A 26,146-nucleotide genomic window follows, 5' to 3' on the forward strand; every position below is an offset into this window, starting at 1 on the left:
CTCTTAGGCGTCTGGTCATTACAACTAAAACCAGGTGTTCTGTTTTACCGTGAATCTGGTCTCTGAGTTTGACGTTTCTATTGGTTTCTGGGTGATGAAGTGATGCCTGAGAGGTTTAAGTACATTAGTAAATCAAAGAAGCAGGAGGAAAGGACGAAAAACCAGTGAGTGAAATGCTTCGTACGTGGCACTTCTATCACTTGCGAATAAAAGACAGTCATAGTTTCATAGGATTGCAAGTGCATCAAGCATCACTCGTTCAGTCTGTGACAAGTCTCACTCAGTCAATAAACCACAAGCCCTATTCAGACGGGATTCGTTTTGCATTGTGACCTGTTCTGATTTCTGAAGCCATTTCTTTCATCTTACTGATCAGCCATGTGTGTGTTTTTACAATTATTAATAGACTAATGAAGCCTTGGCATTTGATCTCTCAGGCCCACTTGGAGAAGTGTGAGCAAACGTGGATTTTATAATCACATGGCAACAAAATTGTCTGGATGTTCTGCTCATGGGCAGCATGGTGGAACAGTGGGTCCTGGAACAGCTCTGTCACCTCACAGCAAGAAGGTCCTGGGTTTGATTCCCAGGTGGAGCGGTCTGGGTCCTTTCTGTGTGGAGTTTGCATGTTCTCCACGTGTCTGTGTGGGTTTTTTCCAGGGGCTCCGGTTTCCTCCCACAGCACAAAGACATACAGTCCTGGTGTAAATTGGTGCTTGTGTAGGGTAGCCTAGTGGTTAAGGTACTGGCCTAGTAATCAAAAGTTTGCTGGTTCAAGCCCCACCACTGCCTGGTTGTGACTGTTGGGCCCTTGAGCAAGGCCCTTAACCCGCTTAAGTCGCTTTGGATAAAAGCATCTGCTAAATGCTGAAAATGTAAATATAATTAAGATACTAAAGGTATGTGTGTTTGCCCTGTGATGGACAGGCGACCTGTGAATTGTACCCAAAGCAACCCTGAATAATACAAAGTGGTGGTAAAATAGACAATAAATGAATGAATGTTTGCTTATTTTCATATACAGAGACAAAACTCTATATTCGTTCATAATGATATATTAACTACTGCTGTCTGAAACTGCTCAACTATTTAATTGGCCCATTTAATTTTGTAATAAACCAGGTTTAGCTTTAGCTGAATATTTTAATTACATTATTTTATTAGACGCTTCAATTTTAGTAATTTTAGTCTTTATTTATTGGGAATTGTGGAGCTATGTATGTGCACAGTCTTAATAGAGAAATAACTAATTATGATTTATTGAACATTGAATCTGGCAGAATATGAGATTAATATTTAAATGGACACATTTAATTACAAAAGAACTATTTTATTTGAGGTAGTTTTAAAGATAATGTTGTCTTTAAGTTGTAATGTTTGGTTAACTATTTATTTGCCTCTCCAATTCACCTAACTTACAAGTTTTTGGACTGAAGACGCAAACACAGCAGACATGGGAAGAACATGCACACTTCACAAAGAAAGGACCTGGACCGCTCGCTGTGAGGTGACCGTGCTACCCACCAAGCCAACGTGCCAACCATTTGGTTAATTAAAATATATTTAGTCGTTTATTTTTGTTCTTTATAAACTTAACAATAACAACAATGGTTTACATGTGGTGAAATATTATGCGACTTTTAGTTTACTCACTAAATTCATAAGCACCTGTATTGCTCTCAGTTCCTTTAACACCAAACTAAAATAATATTGTTTGTTATTAACTCCCTCTCACACTGAAATGTGGGACAGTGTGTTCTCTCACACATCTGGCCTTTTGAACGCTTTGTCATGAATCACATGACCACACATGACTCTAACACCCTGACTCATGGAAACAAACGACCTGTTAGAAAGTTGTGCATCTTACATTCATTTGATTGCCGTCTGGATGGAATGATTCTTCCACAGATGAGATTTTATACGACGTTAACCTGAGAAACAAATCCCGTCCGAATAAGGCTTACGACTTGATTACCCATGATTACCCAAGCCGAGAGGCACTCGCTCTCTGATAAAGCAATAGCTCTTAGATTTTGTAGTCACACACAAAATAAAGTCCTGTGCTTCACAGACAGGTCCTTAGTTCAGCCAGGAGGGTCCTCCAGCTGCACAGACCACCTTAATGTCAAACCTCTGTCCTTCACGCTAGCTTCAGTGTGCTGACTGGAAACTGAGGTACGGTCACCATAGTCACAGGGTTAAGAACAGTCTGGCCCACCAGACCTGCATGATGGTGGGCCACCACAGCTGTGGGCTTCCCCACCACTGCTTGTTGGCCTATTGCCACTGCACCGTTTACATGGCCATGGCTCTGGGGCTGCTGGGCAAGCTTCTGTGTGATGTGACCCAGCATGGGAGGCTGCGAGATGGCCACCGGCTGTTGATAAAGGGCCACCGGATGAACAGTGATGTGGCCTATGGGCTTGGAGACAGTTGGCAGCACGTGATTGACTGCCTGGATGACGGAAGCGTGAGAGACGGAGGCGTGTGCGATGACGCTGGGCTGAGGGGAGATGGCCGCACTCTGGGGCTGCAGTGGAGGGGTAGAGGGTTTGTGCTGAATGGTGATATGGGATGGGAGGATGGAAGGAGGAGCAGGAAGAATAGGGGTGCATGGCTCAGATAACGGTGGTTGAGGTCTCGGGGCCGAGGAGCGGAACGAGGGACTGTCCTCCAGGTCCTCCTCAAAGTTGTCCTCACCTTCTGTTGAAAGGAAAAAAGACGTTTGTCATGTAACATGTTTGTGGTATTAGGAACAATTTGGTAATAAATTTGTAATAAACAACTGATTAATTAACTGTAAATTATGTGTTAACATTTAAATTAAATATCAAAAATTTAAATCAAAAAGTAAAATACTGTAATTTGTAACATCTATTTAGTCTCAACTAGTGCAATAGAGCATCTATGCACATTTGTGCAGTGCTTTTTTAGTTTTATATAGCATGAATTTCGATAATATCAGCAACAATATAACAATACCTACTCATCCATTTACTCAGAATTATGAATATGTATATAAAAAAGATCACACAATCCCACAGTATTTATTAAAAACACTCCCAAAGGTAAGACGATAAGTATGTGGACACATCAATTTAAATGACATATCTCATTTACAGTACTGTTTTTCTACCCCTCTTTGTGGCTTTATCAGCTTTACCAGCTTCTAGACAAAGAGTGTATTGGGAAATTTTATTTAAAAGAGCATTCCTTTTTATACACCTGTTAGCAATGGGTGTGGCTAAATATATTAACTCATTAATTAGGAGGGGTGTTCACATCATTTTAAAATAATTACTATATAATAATTTTTTTTGTTCAAATTTATAATTTATAAAGTAATATGACATTATGGATGTAAATTTATAATGTGCAAGTATATTACAGTATTATGTAAGTATATCATGTAACTAAATAAGATTAAAAAATTTCCTTTGCTGTGTTTTGTTTCTGAATTTTTTGATTTTCTAATATTATTATATGCCACTGAAAACCGTTTAATGATATAACAAAAATTTCTTAGGTTTTGAAGTTTTTGGCTTCTTGTTATCAAAATCAAACTCAACGACTCGAAGCAAGTCACTTTTAAAAAAAATAAAATACGGCTTTGTGTTTTGTATATTTCCAACTAATCAATGAAAGGAAATGATGTGCTATTGTATTATTATTATTCCCATCCGTGTGTATCTCATCCGTACCTGATGCTGTTGATGTGGAGGCCTGGTCATCTTCGGGTTGGACGGTCTGTCGGAGAATGCGGTCGATCTCGATAACGTCCATGCGCTGGCTCAGATCGTTCTTCAGCTCGGCCAGTCTCTGCTGTACAGCGATCTTTTCTCTCGCCAGCCGCTCCATCTCATGCTCGTACTCCTTCTCTTTACGCTTCAGTGTCTGCACACAAGAAAGATCCACACTTTTAACACTGATGATTCTCACAGCTGAAATGATTTTAAATAAAAACTACTAAAGTTAAAAAAATGTGTCTTCTTATTCTTTCAAAAATGTGCAACATAGTTACAGTTTTTTTTTATTATTAAAACCATTTGAAAGTTTATCTAGTGTGTATTATATATCATTATCCTTTACAGTTTAAGCACTCTGACAAATATTTTTATCCAAGATCTCTTTTTAGCATAAACTGTTTCATTATTTTCACACCAGTCCTGACCAAACAGCAATAACCTCTCCTAAAAAACATCTCAGTAACCTGACTAGCACCACCTGTGTCTAAATTGTGCATAGGTTTAACAAAACTGGACAGTGGATTTTGATTCCTGCTGTGAAATGTAGCTTATAGTAATAAAATGAGCATGAATTCATGAATCACCTTTTTTGTGTGGACAGTTCAGACTGATATAATGGTGTGATAAATGTTTTCGGCACAAAAAATTTCCTATAATACCAATTAAGCATTATTTGAATGACAGCTGCAGACTATGTGCATCAATGTACATCCACTACTTGCCATTTTAAAAGAGCTACTTTGAGCGTAATAATTAGAGAAAAGACAAATCATAAGATCTCAAATTGGTTATCAGATTTTTAAACAAAAAACACGTCTGTGGTGGATTAGGAGACTCCCAGCATGCATGTGCAGATACACTGCCTGTATCAATTTATCAATACATGCACACATGGACCAAAATCTCAAAACAACAGAATTCCAACAAGTTGTGAAATTCATGATGTAAAATTGAGGCTGTTCTGAAAACAAGGCTGAGCGTAAAAGTTTTTCAAAAGACATTTGGATTGTTTGTGATGTACCTCAGTGTTTTCACCCGTTTCCCTCTTTCCTGCCCCAAAAAACTCCTCCTTCTTTCTACATCAGCAGCACAGGCATGCCTACAGGGATCAAAACAACCTCCTATTTCAGCCAATTGGCTTTCCCAAACAAAAACCTGCCTGACAACTTTAGTAAGTGAGTTCCTTCCATATTACTCTTTCAGCTGAGCTCCAGCAAACCTTACGTGACATCAGCTCAGCATGACACCAGTAACTTCTCTGCATGTCCCTCTCAGTCATAATGAGAAGCACTTAAAAAAACAAGCAAACCTGGATTTTTACTGGTAAAAACATGACAAAGGAAGAGGCCTGTTCCAATGCTCTGCTGATCCAGTTATAACCAGTCAGCTGACCAATGAGGACAGAAAAACAGGTCAGGGGAGCATTACTGTACATGCCATTTATCTACTGTACTGTACAGTATTATCATAGGGATCCCTAGCACACGTTCTTCAACAAGACATGACAAAACAGAAAACTAAACCAAAATACTGGTTAAAAAAGTATTTCAAAAAATGTTTTATCTTCACACGTTTCGATGCAAGGCAAGAATACCCCTGAAGAGGGCGCCAAATCCATCGCAGAGCTTCCTTAACTAACAGAGAAATCAAATGAATTTGTCCTTTCACCAACTGGGTATTCAGAAAAAACTTGAGCAAACAAAGAAAAAACATTGTAAAGGATTATTGCTTAAAACAATTAAAACAAGAACTAGATTGCCCAACCCTGCGATGATAACATGTAACGTCATTCCACTGACGTAAAGATAATATGAGTAAGTGCAGCAGTGTGAGGAAACAGGAAGCAGGAGGCTGGATGCAGACTAATCCAAGATTAGTGTGATTGGACTGTAGGGTTATTGTGTCTGCCCTAAGCATATTCAGGTACTAATTTAATGTCCTCTCTTTCTCTCTCTCTCTCACACACACACACGTACACATTTAACACATATAAAAAAGCTTTGGCCATGAGCGTGTTAAGACGTCTCATTCCAAAACCATGAACGTACATGGTGTAACACTTGCCTCCCCACAAACAGCTATAACGAAAGGCTTGTACAAGATTTTAAAGGTTTTCTGTGGACCTTTGTGCCCATTTACTCATAAGACCGTATTTGGGGTCAGTCACTGTTGGACGCGAAGGCAATTCAACAACAAAAACTTGATATAAACTTGGTATAAGACCATTTAGTAAAATATGTAAATCGATTACATGTGTGTGTGCCCCACACTGCCAGGTTACTGCTGTTGGGCCCTTGAGCAAAACCCTTAACCCTCAATTGCTCGGACTGTATACTGTCCCAGTACTGTAAGTCGCTTTGGATAGAGGCGTCTGCTAAATGCCGAAAATGTAAAAGTAGATTATACATTGTTAATGTCCGTTTGTTAATGCAGTAACTAGGGTTGGGTGGTATGACGATATTACCGTATACCGCGGTATTCAAAAATGGTGACGGTATTCTTTAAATGTGAAGTGCCAAATTTCTGCTTCAGGTTTACCTTGAAAACTGAGACTTTAGGACATGCGCGCATCCACAGTAAGGGAGGGGTGGGAGGGGTAGGCGGTTGGAGCTCACTGATTGGCTGTGGGGTGCTCACTGGTGATAACACAGAGAGACGAGTGAAGAGCCACACTGGCTAGCGTTAGCTGTGAGCTAACAAGCAGAAACTGAAAAACGGCTCGTCTTTTAAGCGCGTGCATGCGCGGACATGTACTTATTTACTAAATATATCTTCAGTGTAAATCGAGCACAAGTGTTGAGAAAAAGGAGCAAACAGTAATAATAACGTTACGCCCAATCCGCTGTTCTGACTCTTGTCTGCCATAGATTTTCCTGCCTATGTAAGAACTATTTTTTCCTAAATAAAAGCGCTATATTAAGAAAAAAGAACGTCTCACCTGTCATGTAATGTGAATTATAAAATATTTCGTCTGGCCCTTTAAGAATGTTATGTGCACTATAGGGCGTAGGGAGCGAGTGTGTAGGGAAGAGAGCAGATTTGTACCGTTTCTGTGCTCGAGTTGTTTTGCACTGAGCTTGTGTGACATGTAAAGTAGCGTTCTCGTTAAACCACTCAAATGTTTGGACTTTGAATTATTTTAACATTATTTTACATCACCGTCATTGCAACATTTACATTCATATTTTTTGTTACGGTATAGAACTTAATTCTGGATTACAGGCATAACTAATCGTACACGTTCATACACTTTTAAGAAATATCTGTAACTATAAACTAAGCAGTTAACTTCTGAAATATATTGAAGTGTGTAGCTGCTGTTATTCTGTTTTGTGTGGGCAGAGAGAGATTACAATGCCAAAATGTTATGTGTTAATGTTTGTGTTAAAGTGTAATTGATACACAGGCATTTATACTTATGCGTATTTATTATAGATCAGACAAGATAAGCAATGTTTGACGTTCAGATTGTTAAATCTTTTTATAATAAATCATTGAAATATTGTAATTACACTCAAGTGTGTACACTGTAAAGTTTGTCCGCGACCCCCCCCCGCGGTAATACCGTATACCGTATTTCCTGAAGACGGTATGACGGTATGAAAATCGGCAATATCGCCCAACCCTGGCAGTAACTCACATCACTGTAAGCAACAAAAAGAGTTACATTTAACCACTTGCATATTTTTCTTGATGAAGGAATACAATGATTCAAAAATGTGCCTTCTAAGAGATCAAAAATCATAGGCATTTAAAATTGTTTTTGTCCTTGCCCTTTAAAGACAGACATTTCTAAATTTCCTTTTCTTTTTTTATAAACTCTGGACTGCAGATGGTAAAACACCACAATTCCTTGCATGTGTTGAAAAACACTGCTGTTAAAATGTTGGTCTTGGATGGATGGATGGATGGATGGATGGATACTTTATTTATCCTGAAGGAAATTATTGTGCAATTTTACGCAAAGTGGCAAACCTCAAGCCTTCGTTGCCCATTAACAACTGAGCATTTTGTTACTGCACCTTGTACACCCTTTATATCATGGCAGCATCACCTATGTAATGTTTCAAGACAGGTATTTTTGATCATTACACAAACTTTCCTGTCATATAATGCTCGTGTCCCAATTTACAATTTTTGTCCCAAATTAAAAAACTGTTAATTTAAAAACATCTATTTTACAAAGATCAATACAATTTCAATTAAATATGAATGAAAAAAGTTAATAAATCTCCGTGTTCTGTTTTTATTAGAATGTTACCCGCTGTCCCAGCCTTTTAGAACTGAGTTTGTAAATAGCATTTGATTGTGTAAGATAGGACGCATCAGGTGATGGTGTAAAGTAGCGACTGCAGACTGATCTTGGGTCAGTTTGAACCCTCTCAGCCTTTTGTCTTCAAGCTACTAAGCAGACAGTGCCTCTGGGTCCCAAGGGATATCACCACGGCAACAGCTGGAACCCGCCACAGTCTCCCTGGCAACGGAAGAGAAAAGGAGCAACGTGGTGATAGAAAGGTAGGCAGAACCGAATGTGTCAGGCCGACGTGATTGGATGGGACGGCCTCTACCACGTTCTATGACGACATCTTTCTGTCCTTGCTGTTCACTTTAATAAAACCCCGGCCACCCCAACCCCACTTCTTCTATTATAGAATTATGTTCTGTTTCACCATCATATTCTTTGTGGCAAGAGTTTGGGAAAGGCCCTTTACATGGGACCTCAACTTTAGGGAAGTAAATTGGATTAATTAATTGGATGGATTGATTGACTGTCAATTGCAAAATTGCAAGGCAGACCTGCTAATCATACATCAGTGTCAAAACATTTAAATTGACACACGTTCCATATTAATACCTTTGGGTTTTTTTATAGAGTAAAAGCTTATGGTCATGTGTCCACAAACTTTTGGGTATATAGCGTATTTTTAACATAGTATCATTTCAGAAAGCTGCTTTTAATTTAAAATAAAATTATAAGAACTGAATAAGTGTCATTAAAATATTTTAAGACACAAATATGTCTAAAATTCCACATGAAAGCCCTTGGTTTTTAATAGAATGAAAGCTTCTGGTCATGTGTCCACATACTTTTGGGCATATAGCGTATTTTTAAAGGAGTATAATTTCAGAAAGCTGCTTTTAATTTAAAATAAAATTATAAGAACTGAAGTAAGTGTCATTGAACTATTTTTTGACACAAATATGTATCAAAAGTATAATTTAGTCAAGGAAATGATAAAATCTCATACGGGTGTATGTAAACTTTCGCCTCGTGCTGAGGTATGCAGCAGAGCACGCGCCTCAGCGGAACTGACTGCAGCGATTCTCCTACGCTCGTGAATCAGAGGGCGGGGGATGTAGGGGCGGGGCTTGTCTATATCAGCTGACATCAGCGCGCTCGCGCTCACCATGTGCTCAGGACTCACATGGCCTCGCGGGAAGGAGGGGGGAGGGGGGGAAATCTCCGGCTCAGTCAGTGTTAAAGCTGCAGGATTGTGTGGAACTGTGTTGCTGGGTGGCCTACTTTCTCCTTTCAGAATTATAATACACTATTAAAGTACACCTGTTTAAAAATACCATCGAAAACAGACTTCACCTTAAACTGGACAAAATAATGACTGTTGCTGTATGCCACTGATTTCTTACTTTTTTTACTGTGGGAGACAATGATTTGTTGTGTGAAAAACAGTGCAGCTATTTTAATTACATTTATGCCTAAAATCAGCTCACGCATGACAAATAGCTACAGCAGAATAGCATGTTTACATAATGAGGTGTATTATTTGATGTCCTGCCTTCAATACCTGTTCTACAATATGTGCTTTGTGGGTGCACTCACACAATCAGCACATTTTAATGGGGAACGTTTATGTGTGTACCATGTAATTCATTCATTTCGTCACTCTGTTTTACCACAGCTATATCCTATTTGGGGTCGCGGAGGCTCTGATTCACTGAATGAAAGACAGGAAACACCATGGACAGGTCGCCAGTCCATCACAGGGCAAACACACATCCACACACACACTTTAACACTACAGATAACCTGACTGCATGTTTTTGGACTGGAAGGAAACCGGAGAACTAGAGGAAACCCACACAGAAAGTACCCGGACTGCTCCACCTGGGAATCAAACCCTAGACATTCTCGCTGTGAGGCTGAATGCTACCCACCGAGCCACAAGGCCACCCTGTATCATGTAATCCACATCCTAAATGAAACAACTATGAGTTTGTCAGTATTAGCATTATTAAGTTGTTGCCAATCTAATTTCATAACCTTTGTTTTGTTTAAATGCATAGAGCATGCAAACAATCATAACAGCAAACAGAATACCCTCTCATATCTGATGACGTTACAGTAGTGTGCATCAGAATTTACTGCAATATTTCTGCTTGTGTTAATATTTTACAGGCACAGCACTGTAACTTAACCTAGTCTGAAACTGAGCTAAAATTGGCCGCTGCCATGTCCACAGCTTTTTAAAATCCCACCTTGACACAGTTGGAGTTTAATCCACAATTAAGTAAACAAGCCAAGTCTTAAAAGTGAATGTTCCAGAAAATCTATTTATCTTGAAAGTGTATTGATGTATTCTTGAAGTTCTGTGTCTCCTCTCTCATGGGTCCAGTGCACTGCTCTCTTTTCACTTCTCTACAAAGATTACTGCTAATGCTGCATCGCGATCTCAGATTTAATCAATATACTTCCCATGCACTACTTTACATGATTTTGCGAACAACGCTTTATTTGAACAATGTATTTTTATGCTTTTGCATAAGAAATTTAACATTGCTTCAAAATCTGTTGTTTCCTAGAACTTTAGTTAATATATCATGATTAGTGTTCTACACTTATATTGGGTCATGAGGCACATATCCAAAAAAAATGGATAAATACAGTTACACACATATGCATGCACAAATGCATAATCACTAAATGCAATCTGTGCAATCCAGTTGCATTGTGTGGCATGATGTTCTCACATTTACAGTGAAATTAGAAAGTATTCAGACTAATTCAGACTAATTGTCAATTGATAAATTATATTTAACACTTGTTAACAAAATGTTTGGTCTAAAATAATTATTCAAAATGAAAAACTGCTTTTCCCTAGGTTAGCAGTAAACATGCCTCTACAAGCTTTGCACACCTGGATTGGGGCAGTTTATCCCACTTTTCAAGGCAGAGCCTAAAATACTCGGTCAGATTGTATGGCAAGCATCTGTCAACTAACATCTTAAGAAATCTCCAAGCCACCCCCATGTTGTTTTGACTCTATGCTTCGGGTCATTGTCGTGTTGAAAGGTGAACTGACACCTTAGTCTAAGCCTGGTGCACTCTGGAGGTTTTCTTCAAGGATGTTTCTGTATTTGGCTGCATTTATCTGTCCAGTCCCTCAGTCCCTCCTACTAAGAAATGCCACCATATCACGATGCTACCATCTTTTGTGAATAAGTGATCTTAGTTTTTACATTTTCAGCATTTAGCAGACGCTTTTATTCAAAGTGACTTACGGTACAGTGACAGTATACAGTCTAAGCAATGGAGGGTTAAGGGCCTTGCTCAGGGGTCCAACAGCAGCAACCTGGCAGCGGTGGGGCTTGAACCAGCAATCTTCTAATTACTAGTCCAGTACCTTAATCGCTAGGATACACTGCCTAGGTTTTTGATTTTAGAAACAAACCTTAGGTAAGTGTATTAAGTGGACATTGATGAGTAAATGTCAATTTTCCAATCAAAATAAAAATCAATGTGAAAAATCAAGGGGTCTGAATCCACTGTATTCTATTAAGGCATTATACCCAACTTTTTACCTTACAGCACTTACCAAATAATTACTTATTAGTTATCTGTTACTCAATAACATCCCCACAGCCTATTACGTTTTCCCACAGAGGTCAGACAACACCTTTTACCAACCATCTACCTACAAGCAACACCCACAGTTTTAAACATTAACTTTTACAACAACTTCCTTATTCCTGTCCTTTTCCCAACATGAGTTTAACAAACATGGCATAAACATGGCACAACAAAAAAGCTCAGCATAAAATAATATAATAATACGCCAACACAAACACCAATTAGCCAAAAACATTAGAACCACCCTTTTAAATTGTGCATGTCGTGGTCAGGCATGTATTAAATGCTGGGGTCCTCATAGTACATGTGTTAAACACAGCAGATATGGGCAGCATTAAGTCCTCAATGACTTTAATATGGGCCAAATCGCAATGGCCAGATGACTGAGTTGAAGTATCTCCGAAACAGCAAGGGGCCTCCAAAGGCAGAGGTTAAGGGCCTAGCGGATAAGGTGCTAGACTAGTAATCGAAAGGTCGCTGGTTCAAGCCCCACCACTGCCAGGCTGTCATTGTTGGACCCTCAATTGCTTAGACCGTATGCTGTCACAGTACTGTAAGTCGCTTTGGATAAAAGTATCTGTTAAATACTGAAAATGTAAATGTTGTAAGTACACACAACAGTGGTCTGAGTAGGGTCAATCCACAAACCGCAGACCGGGTGGCCAAGACTTACTAATGCCAGAAGACATGAAGGCTACAGCATCCAGTACAGACGAACAAAAGAGCTGTGGCTCAGATTGCAGATCATTTTAGTGCTTGTTTATGTGGCTACACAGTTGCAGGCCAGTCAAAGTGCCCATGTTAACTCCTGTCCATCATCAAAGGCACCTACAATAATCATTCAAGCTTCGGAACTGGACAGTGGAGCAATAGAGGAAGGTCGACTGGTCTGACAAATCCTAGTGTATTATAAAATCAGTACAATAAATTCTCACCTGTATGTAGCGCAGGGCACTTCGAAGCACACTTAGGTTGGAGGTCTTCTTTTCATCCACATTGGGGACGTTTCTTTTAAGGGTCTCAAAGCACTCCTTCAGATGAGCTCGTCTATAGGAGACACAGGTTATAAAACAAGTTATTCACTTTTTTATTGCCTTCATAAAAAATGTCAACTTTTTTATAGGACCGATATTATTTATTTAGGATTTTATAGGATTGATGACAGAACAGGTAGTTCACTTGTTACAAGATCAAGATTCATCAGTTCACAGGTTTAATGTCAAACACAGTCATGGACAATCTCCAATTCACTTCACTTGCATCTTTGGACTGTGGGAAGAAACCGAAGCTCCCAGTAGAAACCCACGCAGACATGGGGAGAACATGCACACTCCACACAGAAAGGACCCGGACCGCCCCAACTTGGGATCGAACCCAGGACCTTCTTGCTGTGGGGTGACAGTGCTACCCACTGAGCCACCGTGCCGCCCTACAGGACTAATATTACAGTACTGACATACTGTAGCATGTTACTTATATGTACTGAAATACAATTTAAATTATGACAATATCAAGAGTGGGCAAAGACAAAACATGTAAGTTAGTGTGTAAGTAAGTTAATCACAAATACTAAATATTATTGTGACAAAGGGACGAAATAAAAAAATACTTAAAATCCTTCATGGAGCTATGAAGGATGAAAGCTAGCTTTTGCCCCTAAAACAGCTTCTTTTGTTGACTTTTTTTAAAGAAAATCTTTTAGTTCTTTGTAGGATAAAGGAGGTCGAGATCCACTTAAATGTCTGCAATTCAGTACTTCCAATAAGGGCTCAACTGAAATATAAAAGACCCTTGACACAAAATATTTTTTGCAGTATGTATGGGGGCATTATCATTCCTGAAATTAGAAACATCAGAAAAAGTTGTTTGCACCATAGCTTGCACATGCTGCGTCACAGTTGTTGGCTAGTTCACAACCATGCAAAGCATTCACTGGACCAAATGATTTCCTTTAGATGTTGGTCACATAATTATGGATCCCACACTGCTGACAGTTGACAGCATATATAGAGGTTTAAAAAACATCTGTTAGCTTTCATTAACCATAAATCATTTATCAGACCATTATACTTTCTTATTGCTCAGGGGGCCATGCTTTGTACTCCTTACACAAAGTTACGCATTTCATGTGCATTGACCTGTAACACAAAAGACTGTAAAGCTTACAGGGTACCATTATTCACTGAGAAAGGGGGATTAATATGCAAAGAAAGAATTTCATTGTACTGTACACCTGTATATGTATAAATGACAAATAAAGTATATCTTCTTCTTAAGTTGCACATTTTGTTACTCACTTGCTTATACTGTTTGTTCTGGTTTGACATTTGCTGCAATTTGTGACTGATAAATCTGTTTTTTGAGCAGCCATCATTTTCCCTAATGGAAAACTTGGAAAATAAAATACAAGAACATGTGCATAAACCTTGATTTTTAAAAACAATTGGTTTGTTCGAAAACCTAGTGAGCGCTCTACATAGACAGCATTTTACTTCTTCCTACGAGAGGTCCTGAGAAGAAGCCCACCCAAATTCTTAGATACCTTAAAATGCTGCCTAGTAAGGTACCTTAAATTTGACTGGTACAAATATGGCGGATATATACGGAGCAACAAATAGGGTTATTTTCAAATGTAAATAAATACTCATTGACTTTTAATTAGTGTAAATGTGTACAACTGTCATTTTCTTGCAAATTCTGGCTTGTCAGTGACAATTTAACCGTTTTTGGTACATGGAGGGAGATGTTAGTTGCCATGCTAGCACGTTGTGCCACCTCATCCCAGTGTTTTGACTGGCATGAGGCTAACTGTGTTAGCTTAGTAAGTGAAAATGGATGTAATCGCTGTCTAAGTGGTGCGTACGAATAACGTGACTTATAAGTTGATGTCTTATTAGAATCCTCTCTACTGATGCAGCTGCCTATGTAAGCAGTAAACAGCAAGGCAGCTCAGTAGGTTTTCAAACAGACCCAGTATATGAGAAAAGTTGGTAGCTTAGTTTTACTGGAAATTATTTAAAGCTATTCTGCAGGATCATTTAACTATTAAAGTGTAAATACACTATATGACCAAAAGTATGTAGACACCTGATTATAAACTTGCTGACTGGGCTAATAACTTGCTAATAATGAGTTGCACTCCATTTGTGACTATGCTTTCTCCAGACTTCTTTTCTGTGTGTGTGGTTGGGGGGGAAGAGAGGGGAGATTCGTGCCCATTTACTCACAGAGCACTTGTAAGGTCAGTGACTGATGTTGCATGAGAAGGCCTGACTCCCTATTGTCATTTAAATTCATCCCACAGTTGTTCAGTAGTGTTGAAGTCACGTCTCTGTGCAAACACTAAAGTTCCTCTACACCAAACTCTGACTGTTTTAATTGTTTTATTTATTGATATAATAAAAACATTAAACAATAATAATTATATAATAATAAATAATAAAATAATAAAAAAATTCCATCTGTTTCTCTACATACCTTTTAAGCCTGCTTTCACCCTGTTCTTCAATGGTCAGGACCCCCACAGGACCACCACAAAGCAGGTATTTTTTAAGTGGTGGATCATTCTCAGCACTGCAGTGACACTGACATGGTGGTGGTGTGTTAGTGTGTGTTGTGCTGGTATGAGTGGATCAGACACAGCAGCGCTGCTGGAGCTTTTAAACACCTCACTGTCACTGCTGGACTGAGAATAGTCCACCAACCAAAAACATCCAGCCAACAGCGCCCCATGAGCAGCGTCCTGTGACCGTCTCTGACTTTACATCTACAAGGTGGACCAACTAGGTAGGAGTGTCTAATAAAGTAGACAGTGAGTGGACATGGTATTTAAAAACTCCAGCCGCTGCTGTGTCTGATCCACTCATACCAGCACAACACACACTAACACACCACCACCATGTCATTGTCACTGCAGTGCTGAGCATAATCCACCACCAAAATAATACCTGCTCAGTGGGGGTCCTGACCATTGAAGAACAGGGTGAAAGCAGGTTAAAAAGGTATGTAGATAAATAGATGGACTACAGTCAGTAACTGTAGAACTACTAAGTGCTTCTATGTGGTAAGTGGAGCTGATAAAATGGACAGTGAGTGTAGAAACAAGGAGGTGGTTTTAATGTTATGGCTGATCAGTGTATATATGCACAGTTGTATTAGCTCTTTTTTTGTTTTTGTTTAGCTACTGGAGGCCAATAATTTCCTTCAGGATAAATAAAGTATATATCTGTCTGTCTGTCTGTCTGTCTGTCTGTTTATACTTTTGTTAGCAACTGCAGTGGCTAAAACAGCTGACAACAAAAATATATGACCTACATAATTTTGTGTAGCAGTCTTAAACCACTTGTAGAATACAGAGGTAGGTAAATGCACTCACCTGTTCTTTTCTAGTTTATTGTGAACCTCCCTGGTACCAGCTCTGTAAGCACAACATTAATACATCTGGGTCAGGACTAGGACCTTAAGTAATCAAGGAGATGTGTTGTAAATCCAAGTCACTCTTCCCAATTTTGGTTAAAAAAAAAGGTGTTTTAAATACAGAAACTTGTCAGACTGAAATAAATATATAAAACACATAAGCATAAGCAAATAACTCACCCTCCGGGCCGTCTCTTAGCCTCTAAACTCCGTGAGTCCTCCAAGGCTGCGCCGTTGGGCCGGGCCAGTTGTGATACATTGCTTTGGTGTTGTGCGATAGTAGGCTGGGGCAGAAGGGCATGATGTGGGCTGATGACAGGCGCAGGGTACGGCTGCAGCACAGCCTGAGGCTGCTGCTTTGGGCTGGTACCCGACTGCGGCAGGGTACCGCCTTCTGTTTTCACATGTGTCACCAGGGGGCGATGTTGTAACTGTGGCTGTTGCAGGGGCGGGTGAGGATCCTTCACTGCTGGGCCAAGTAAAGGGGCAGCTGGAGGCGAGAGTGCTGTAGCTAATGGAGTTACCACCGGAATGGGTGAGGCGGTATGGAGTGCTGATGCTGGGTTGGCGGGAACAACAGAGATGGGGATGACTGCAATAGGCATGGCAAGAGGCAAGGCAGGGGGTGGTGCTGGAGGACAGATCTGCTGGATAGGAGGTGCCCAGGTCACATGGTTGAGCTGTGGCGGCTGGATGGATAAAGCGGTGACTTCGGGACGTTTTGGTTCTGCCCCGCGAGAAAGGACAGCCTTTTTATGCCGCTCCTCCTCTTCTGGAAAGAGAAAAAAAGATACTGTAATATCTGCATGGGTACCCTTAATCATCACTTTTGTTTTGCTAGTGAGTGGGTTATTTTAACAACAATAAGCATGTTAATAAAGTAAAACATTTTATTTTTATATTAATATTTATTATGCAATATATCACATAAATTCCTACTTTTTGGTTGTAAGCATGATTATCTCAAGTTTTCTATTTACCCTCATGTCACTGTCATGTTTAAATATGTATATTTTATCTTATTAATACAATAGAGTGTATAGCATGTCCTGCTCTGAGCTGCTTGACCGAGGCAGCATTTCAAATCACATACTAGTGTACTAAGTAGAATGTACTATATTTTTGGGCCAGCGGTAGCCTAGTGGGTAGAGCTTTGGGCTACTAATCCAAAGGTTCACAGCTTTGCCATGCAGCCACTGTAGGGCCCTTGAGCAGAGCCCTTAACCCTCTAAGCTCCAGGAGTGCCATACAATGGCAGACCATGCGCTCTGACCCCAGCTTTTAAACAATAGCTGGGATATGTGAAAAATTTCATTGTACTGTACATATGCTATGAAATGAAGGCAGTCTACAACGACCAGGCATAACATTATGACCACTGACAGGTGAAGTGAATAACACTGATTATCTCTTCATCACGGCACCTATTAATGGGTAAGATATATTACGCAGCAAGTGAACATTTTATCCTCAAAGTTGAAGCAGAAAAAATAGACAAGCGTAAAAATTTGAGCGAGTTTGACAAGGGCCAGTTTGTGATGGCTAGACGACTGGGTCAGAGCATCTCCAAAACTGCAGCTCTTGTGGGGTGTTCCAGGTCTGCAGTGGTCAGTATCTATCAAAAGTTGTCCAATTAAGGAACAGTGGTAAACATCACGTGGAAGGCCGGGTGTGTGTGCATCATTTACCTGGGGAACACATGGCACCAGGATGCACTATGGGAAGAAGGCAAGCCAGCGGAGGCAGTGTGATGCTTTGGGCAATGATCTTCTGGGAAACCTTGGGTCCTGCCATCCATGTGGATGTTACTTTGACACGTACCACCTACCTAAGCATTGCTGCAGACCATGTACACCCTGTCATGGTAATGCTATTCCCTGGTGGCTGTGGCCTCTTTCAGCAGGATAATGCGCCCTGCCACAAAGCAAAAATGGTTCAGGAATGGTTTGAGGAGCACAACAAGTTTGAGGTGTTGACTTGGCCTCCAAATTCCCCAGATCTCAATCCAATCGAGCATCTGTGGGATGTACTGGCTAAACAAGTCCGATCCGTGGAGGCATCACCTCGCAACTTACAGAGTTAAAGGATCTGCTGCTAACATCCTGGTGCCAGATACCACAGCACACCTTCAGGGGTCTAGTGGAGTCCATGCCTCGATGAGTCAGGGCTGTTTTGGCAGCAAAAGGGGGACCAACACAATATTAAGAAGGTGGTAATGATGTTATGCCTAATCGGTGTACAGGTCAAATTAAGGCAGTCTTTCTGCCACTAGATTATCTAGTGGCCTGCGTAGTGTCTAAGAACTTTTCTCACATGCACAAATAATACATTCCAACAATAGAGGTCTTGCATATGCAGGTTACATGATCACTTACGTAATCGTTACATGCACACCCTGATTTTAAGGTGGTGCAGGCGGTACAAGACTATGTATGTAAAAGACTTCAAATATTTTATCCATAGCAACGGCATGTGTATGTACCGAATGTACTGTTTAGACATCAACCAGGCGTGAGAAGAAGGAACATGATTCCACCTCTTCTAAATACCAGAACTGTAACAGTCATCCGTATTTAAGACCGGTAGAACAGGTTACATCAGTGAGCTGTAGTAAGAAGTTCCTGGCCTGGCGCAGTAGCTCAAAATGCACCTCTGTCTGTTTAAGAGAGAAGCCCTAGTCTCGGTCTGGTCATTCAATGCCGTGACATCATTCAGGAGCACGCAGACGAAGCAAGGGAAACCTGAGGCTGAGCGAGCACGTACCGTCTGCAGTCCGGACAGAGCCTGTGATTGGTCGGCTTGCTGCGATTGACAGACAGAGCTTTATTCAAGTCTCTGCTTTTGTTCTGCGGGTTTGATTTTTGAACGGGAAGAGGGAGGGGAGGCTGCAGCTTCCCGTTCTACATTTCAGCTAATGTCATTAGCGTTATGACACAGGAGCTGTGATCCACTGCTGCAGTACAGCCAGCACCCACACCGCTCTGCTGAAAAAGGAGCTGCTAATGCAGTCGACACTGCAAAGCAACGGTCGCCATGGCTGTACGAAGACAAACACTGTGGCACGTGGGATTCCTTAAACGTCAAACCAGGCTGGTATGAGAACCACTGCACAGAGGCAGCCCGAAACATTCCTTCCTCTCCGTCTAGCAATCAGCTGTTTTAGATAACAAACTTTTTGTGTCGCTGGCAACACACAGGGCGAATTAAAATGAAAATGCAGACTTCACACAAGAACCGGATCTGTTGTTCCTGAACACACAAAGCAAAGTCCAGCACTAAACCAGAATACTGAATCACTTGATCTGGCAAATAAAGTACTACTGAGCAAACATACTTTGTCATGTGAGCCTTTAGCACGAATCACTAAAACAGTGCACACCCACTGCAACACATGTCAATCTGATCTAAAGGAAAAGCTCACAGCTCTTAAATAACGAGAAAACAGATGGACGATATCGTGATCGAGAGGACAAAAACACAGCTCTCAATGACCATGTGTTTCTGGCACAGCGCTGCCCGGTCTCCTGACATTGATTACATAGACTGCTGTGAGTCAGGGAAAAATGTGCCAACTGGACCCAGCTATTTAAGCTTCCTCCCTCTGCCCCTCCCTTCAGCTCAGAAGCACATGCAATTACTCACACATGTGGTCTAGTGCAAAAACAAAGAAAGGAACCCACACAGGCTTGTACGGGCATTGATTCATACAGTGTACTATTACCAGCCTCTGTGTAGCATTAAAAACACGACAATGCTAAAACATTATTTAAATAAAAATGTATCTATACTAGATCACATACAATCACTAAATGCCTATGAATTAGGCCCTACCTAATTCAGAGCCGTGAAAGTCACTTCACAGACCATAAAATGACCTGTTTCCAGTGAAGTGAGCCTTTTTCTGTGAAATATGCAGTTTGCTGTAAAGGTGCAATATGAGGCCTAGCAATCATGTGGCAATTAAATTAGTGTAACAGACTTTTCTGTTGTGTAGTGTTCCAACAATGTTTGATGTGTGTTTATGTATTAAGTGCATTTTGTCCCTTTGGGGATTCCATAGTCAATGGAAAAGTGTGCTTCTCTACACACGTGATCATCTCTGTGCCTCAAAAGAACAAGCCAGTAAAGTGTTATGCTCCCGATAGTTGCACAAACTCTTAAGACGCCAAGTGTGCGTGCAGCCCTTGTAATAATTCAGGTGTTTTAACCGCAAACATTGCCAAAAGTTGTATGTAATATATTATATTATATTATATGTGTATTTATTATCTGTCTAACAGTGTTTCATGGTTTGCAAAAAATTGTACCTGCAACCACATCACCAAAGCAATATGCCAATCAACATCTAGAGAAGCCCCTTTAGCTAGAATCATAAATCATGGTGTGGCAGCCAGTGGCACAGAAAACATTGCACAAGTAGATCAAAAATATTAGCGAATTGTGGAACCATACATGCTACCAGAATGAAGTATGTATGTCTAAATATTTGATTACTTTCACTGTAACACGACCAATGACTTTTTTTAAGAGACTAATAAAGATTTTCTAAACAAACAATAGTAAATCCATTAACACAAACTATCCACCCACTTCTCTTTGTGCAAAGTCCAAATAACGTCCATGCCAAGTAAAACAGTTTGGGTGTGTTTGCTTTAAATTTTACAATATAAGCATTATAGGTGAATAAAATTTATTATTATTATTTTATTCCTAATAATTTTTTTTACAAACGTACCTTTGCAAATTGCTTATTAATATACAGCAACTTAAAACAAGTCCTTTTTTAAGGTCTGGTCATCTGATTTTTGCTTAGGCCTGCTTTTTTTACAACTATTACTGTGCAACATACTTTTATTCAATTATGGTGCACAAGGTCTAACTTTAGACTGCCGAGAAGTCCGGTCATAAATATTAGGTAAGGTAAAGTTTGATCATGATGATTTTAAGACTGGACGTTATGGTGCCGTTTCAGTGCCCTGTGTTTGAAGCATGAATCATTTTGTTTACCTCTGACTTGTTTTAAATAAGTTGGCATGAGAATTCACTCAAATGCAAACAAGTCTATTTTTAAAAATAGCTATCACCTTTGTTTCTGTTTAAACACTTTATTTGTGGGTAGCACAATTGTATGTATAAACAAAACTACTTTGTTTTATCAACAAATCCAATTCCAAAAAAGTTAAGACAGAGATCAGTTTTTGTAAACTCTCTCTTACAGGTATTTAGTTAAAAACAGGACCCATGGGAGATATTTAATGTTTTACCTTTTTAACTTGATTGATTTTTGTAAGCGCTCGGATGGCACAGCAGTCTATTACACTAGCCCACCAGCACTATCGGCCACCCGGGTGTCTGCATAGACGTGACTGGGTACGTTTGAGAAGGGAAATGGCCAAAGCCCTGCAACGGATTGGTGCCCTGTCCAGGTGCCTTGCACCTAGTGTTTCCTGGTGGAACTGGACCCCTATAAAGTATAAAGCAGCTGATGACACTGAAAATTTTAATTTAAATATATACTAATTTCTAATTTAATGCTGTAACACATTGTTGGAATAGCTGAATGTTTGGAAAGTTTGTGGAATTAATGAAATTTTTTGAAGCTGTTTTGAAGCAGCAGGTAAACAGCTGATTGGGTATGGGGTAATGCTACTATGATCGGGCATAAATAAGCATTAACAAAAAGCTCAGTCATTTACAAGCACGGATGGATTATGGTTGTCCACTTTGCAAAAAGCTGTGAACAGAAAAACCAGTTTAATAATTAGGTTCTCAACACACAACTGCATGAAATTTTGAGATTATTATCTACAGTCCCTTAAATTATTAAAAGATTTAAAGAATCTGGAGAAATATTTTTGTGTAATACGGCCCTAAATGCCAGTGACCTTTGCTCCCACAACAGCTCTTTATTAAAATCTGCCATGTTTCTAGAACGACTATAACTATGTGCGCTTGGGAATACACTGGAAAACCCTTGTCAGTAAACACAGTTTGTGGATGCATTTGCAAATGTAAGTCAAAACTCTACTACACTAAGCGAAGAAACACAGTACCGCAGCTGACATCTCTGTGCTCAAGATGGATTGACTCAAAGTGGAAATGCCTCCTGTGTTCTGACAAGTCTACCTTTATAGAATTGATCAAAATTGTATTCTCGTGGCCAAATAGGAAAAGTTCCATCCTGATTGATACAAATGCAGTGTTTAAAAGCCAATGTATGTCATGGTAATGGGGTGTTAGTGCCAATGCTGTTGATAAATTGCACACTGGTACATTAATTAACGTTGAGACAAACATACACATCTTGGAGCGAAATATGCTATATCTTGACATCTTTTCCAGCAACGTCCCAGATTATAAGCAAAACAATGAAGAAATGTTTTGTGAGTGAAATCCTAGACCAACTGCATGCAGTCTAGACCTGTTGCACGGCCGCTCAGGTGGCGCAGCGGTTGAAACTCAGCTCTGCAATCCAGGAGGCTGGGTGGCTACATGAACAACGATTGGCTGTTCATACAGAGTGGGAAGCCGGATAGGGACCTCATAACTGATGCAATTACGACCTCTGCTGGCTGGTTGACGGCGCCTGTACGGAGTCAAGGAGTAATGCGTTAATCAGGGTGTGGCTCTCCGTACACAAAGCTGATTTGCATATGAACTCGCCTTGTGCAGGTGAAAAGATGCTGTCGGCTACTGCACACGTGTCAGAGGGGGCATCAGTAGAGAGGAAGCGTAATGCAATTGAGTAATTGGATACGACTAGATTGGGAGGATTATTGGGAAAAAGGCAAAATAAATGTGTTGCACATTTTGAAGCATGGTTTTTATTTAATGTTATCATCAAGCAATGAGGTAAAATACATTTTCACGACTTCAACCATTGGTGTCCTCAGTTCCCAAAGGATTTTAGAACGTAGTCAAAACAAAGATAATACAGCACAGCAGTAAACATGCTTCTGTCTCCACTTTTTGGAAAATGACTGTATATACAAAAACAATACAGTTGATATCTAGTCTTTGTAGTGTTTTAACTTGACCACAGGTCAAAAAAGATTGCAAACACTGCTGTCTTTTTTTACTGTCCCATTTTTTTGGATTTGGGTTCGTATGCTGCCTTAAATGGGGACAGTGGTAGGTAGGGCTTTGGGCTATCAACTGAAAGGTTAAGAGTTCGAATCCCGGCTCTGTCATGCAGCCACTGTTGGGTCCCAGCTTCATCATGCAGCCACTGTTGGGTCCCAGCTTCATCATGCAGCCACTGATGGGTCCCAGCTTCATCATGCAGCCACTGTTGGGTCCCAGCTTCATCATGCAGCCACTGTTGGGTCCCAGCTTCATCATGCAGCCACTGTTGGGTCCCAGCTTCACCATGCAGCCACTGTTGGGTCCCAGCTTCACCATGCAGCCACTGTTGGGTCCCAGCTTCACCATGCAGCCACTGTTGGGTCCCAGCTTCACCATGCAGCCACTGTTGGGACCTTAACCCTCTCTGCTCCAGGGGTGCCGTACAATGGCTGACCCTGCGCTCTGAGCCCAGCTTCCAAACAAGCTGGGATATGCGAATTAAGAATTTGATCGTACTGTACACATGTATATGTATATATAACAAATACAGGCATTCTTCCTAAAGTTGGGTTTCAGCAGATTTGTGCTTTTAGGAAATATGTAGTGAAACAGATTAGTAATACTGGACTTTAATAATAATAATACATTTTATTTATATAGCGCTTTTCAAGATACTCAAAGACGCTTATGAGTCATAACTTTATAAGTCAATGATGCTTTAAAAGAACTACTTCTGTTAAAAATAAAAGAGGACATAACGGTTCAAACCTAGCGGATTATATAAAGCGTGCACTGAGACGCTGGGGCAGACGGGCTGGAGATGGAGGGTGGTGCCCTACTTTTCTTCCTGCACTGCTAAAAGGGCGTGGCCTTTGCGGTGCGCACGTGGTAGCTGGGGGTGGCTCCTCAGCACGCGCTATTTGCCGGGGGTGTGGCACTAGTGACACGTCATCTCCAGCACGAAACAAAAAAACAATCTACTCCCAAATTGTAGCGATTAAAAAAAAGTCATACTCGAAAATAAAACGCGTGTGTGTGATCTGAAAGCTGCCATCGGTCACATCTGCACTGATCTATTCAGATCTGCAGTGATCTATAAAGATCTGCACTGATCTAGCGTGGAGGAGGAAGTGGGCCGAAAAGTCACGCGGTTTCCACTCAGCAGTGTCATTCTGTACAAGAAAATCCTTCGCCACCGCCCATCGTGGTCACTGAAGTATATCGTTTAAAATGCGTTAAATGGCATCAAAGTTGTGATAGTTTGTCGATCGCTGATGAATGAACACTGAGCTGATCTGGCATGACGTTTTGCATGTGACTAACTTCCAGGTGTACGTGCAGGATTGACTCTCCTTTGTAAGGATCAAATGCCCTCAAATCACGAATACACAGTTCGGTTGAAATCGACCTGTTTTATAAATCAGTAACAATCCAAACTACTTGAATTGATTATTGAGAATAGGACTGGGTGTATGCATGGTTTTACTCAGCTACAGGAGTGTTGTTTTAACTTCTTTCACAAAGCCTTGAGCCTCTAACAAACACATCAACATTTTATTAACATATCTGTTGCATTTCTGAATGCAAATAGATGGATTAGATGGAATAGATGGAATAGATAGATAGATAGATAGATAGATAGATAGATAGATAGATAGATAGATAGATAGATAGATAGATAGATAGATAGATAGATAATTCCCAAAGGATTCCCAAAGTCAAGCATTACAGCAGCTCAAGGTACAGATGTGCAATGTAGGTTCCATTAACATAGTGACAGATCATGCTTCATGAGTCTGTCCTGATAGTCCTGGTAGTGACTCAGTGTACACATTCAAATTACTGTTTTTTTCAGTAAGTGAATCCTATAGTCTGTATTCTTCCCTAGTTTAAATATATTTTTTAATTCATTTAAAATTAAAATGAGGCGTTTAAAAAACAAGAGCTATGAATCGAGCAGAATGACTCCTGACGACCCCACTGCCCCAAATTAAAAATACTACTTAAGTGCTGTAATGTAAAAAATCAATAGAAATAGCACACGCACACATAGTAAGAGAAATGTGAGTGTATGTGTGTGTGCACCCACCCACCGCGGCAGGATCGTGAGCGCGGAGTAGCACTAAATATAGTACCGATTTAACCCGGAAACCGAGCAACCGAAACGTGCTCCTATCTTACACCCGTTTAGTAATCACGCCTTGCGGTACAATTCAAATCACGCATCAGGAAAGACGTGCACAGAACCTGCACAATTCTATTAATACAGGCCATATAGATGAACTATAACGTGCACTAGTGTATTCTAGGTGCCTAAACTACTGCCCAAAAATCGAAACCAAAAAAAAAGATCCAATTTCAACAGCGTGCAATGCACATCTATCAGTATTTATTCTTCAAAAACTGCAACAGAGCACCGATCAGCCCACCCCCGCCTCAGCACTTACCACGTGTAATCTGTTGTTGCTGGGCTTGCCATTCCAGGTACCGAGCCGCCTCCAGTAGCGTATCAATACTCATCTCGTCCACCAAGCAAATACAGTCTCTGTATAAAGAACACAAGCGCGGCTCCCTGCGCGGATCAGCGAGGACGTTCAGACACACCGAGCTTTAATCCGACAAGATCCGGCGATTTTCAAATATTCCCTGTTTCTCCCAAATTCCTTAGACCCGCATTACTTGACTTGCAACAAGATGGCGATGCGAGTACCAAAAAACATAACACAGAGTCGGCATAGCTTTCAGGATCCGCCCTCATGCTCTCAGCTCCGCCCCCAGATACCGACAGCTCACCAAAACATGGTACAGATCACCATCAGGATCAGGAGTTCATCACAGCAACTAGTACTGCGAGCCTGACTTCATTTCTAATAATATACTCCTGAAGTTTGTTTGTTTGTTTGTTTATTAGGATTTTAACGCCATGTTTTTACACTTTGGTTACATTCATGACAGGAACGGTAATTACTCATTACACAAGGTTTATCAGTTCACAAGATTATATCGAACACAGTCATGGACAACTTTGTATCTACAATTCACCTCACTT

At 40.4% G+C, this 26,146-nt stretch overlaps 1 protein-coding gene across 1 annotated transcript; it reads right to left on the bottom strand.

Moving 5' to 3' along the window:
- Positions 1 to 1,516: 1,516 nt before the first annotated feature.
- On the bottom strand, positions 1,517 to 25,617 carry mntb (MAX network transcriptional repressor b). The gene is made up of 6 exons (XM_063011747.1): positions 25,545 to 25,617; positions 16,213 to 16,804; positions 15,992 to 16,033; positions 12,552 to 12,663; positions 3,705 to 3,897; positions 1,517 to 2,706 (listed from the first exon to the last, which is right to left on the bottom strand). The coding sequence occupies exons 1-6, from the start codon at positions 25,615 to 25,617 to the stop codon at positions 2,144 to 2,146; spliced, it is 1,575 nt and encodes a 524-aa protein (XP_062867817.1). The 3' UTR covers positions 1,517 to 2,143.
- Between the last annotated feature and the right edge of the window lie 529 nt (positions 25,618 to 26,146).

Source organism: Trichomycterus rosablanca, chromosome 16 (genome assembly GCF_030014385.1).
Source record: "Trichomycterus rosablanca isolate fTriRos1 chromosome 16, fTriRos1.hap1, whole genome shotgun sequence".
In the NCBI taxonomy this organism is placed as follows: domain Eukaryota; kingdom Metazoa; phylum Chordata; class Actinopteri; order Siluriformes; family Trichomycteridae; genus Trichomycterus; species Trichomycterus rosablanca.

Coding starts and splice junctions, on each gene's coding strand:
- mntb (XM_063011747.1), bottom strand. CDS start 25,617: ATGAGTATTGATACGCTACTGGAGGCGGCTCGGTACCTGGAATGGCAA. Junction 16,805..25,544: donor GCAACAACAGATTACACGTG/GTAAGTGCTGAG, acceptor TTCTCTTTCCAG/AAGAGGAGGAGCGGCATAAA. Junction 16,034..16,212: donor GCTAAGAGACGGCCCGGAGG/GTGAGTTATTTG, acceptor TTGTGCTTACAG/AGCTGGTACCAGGGAGGTTC.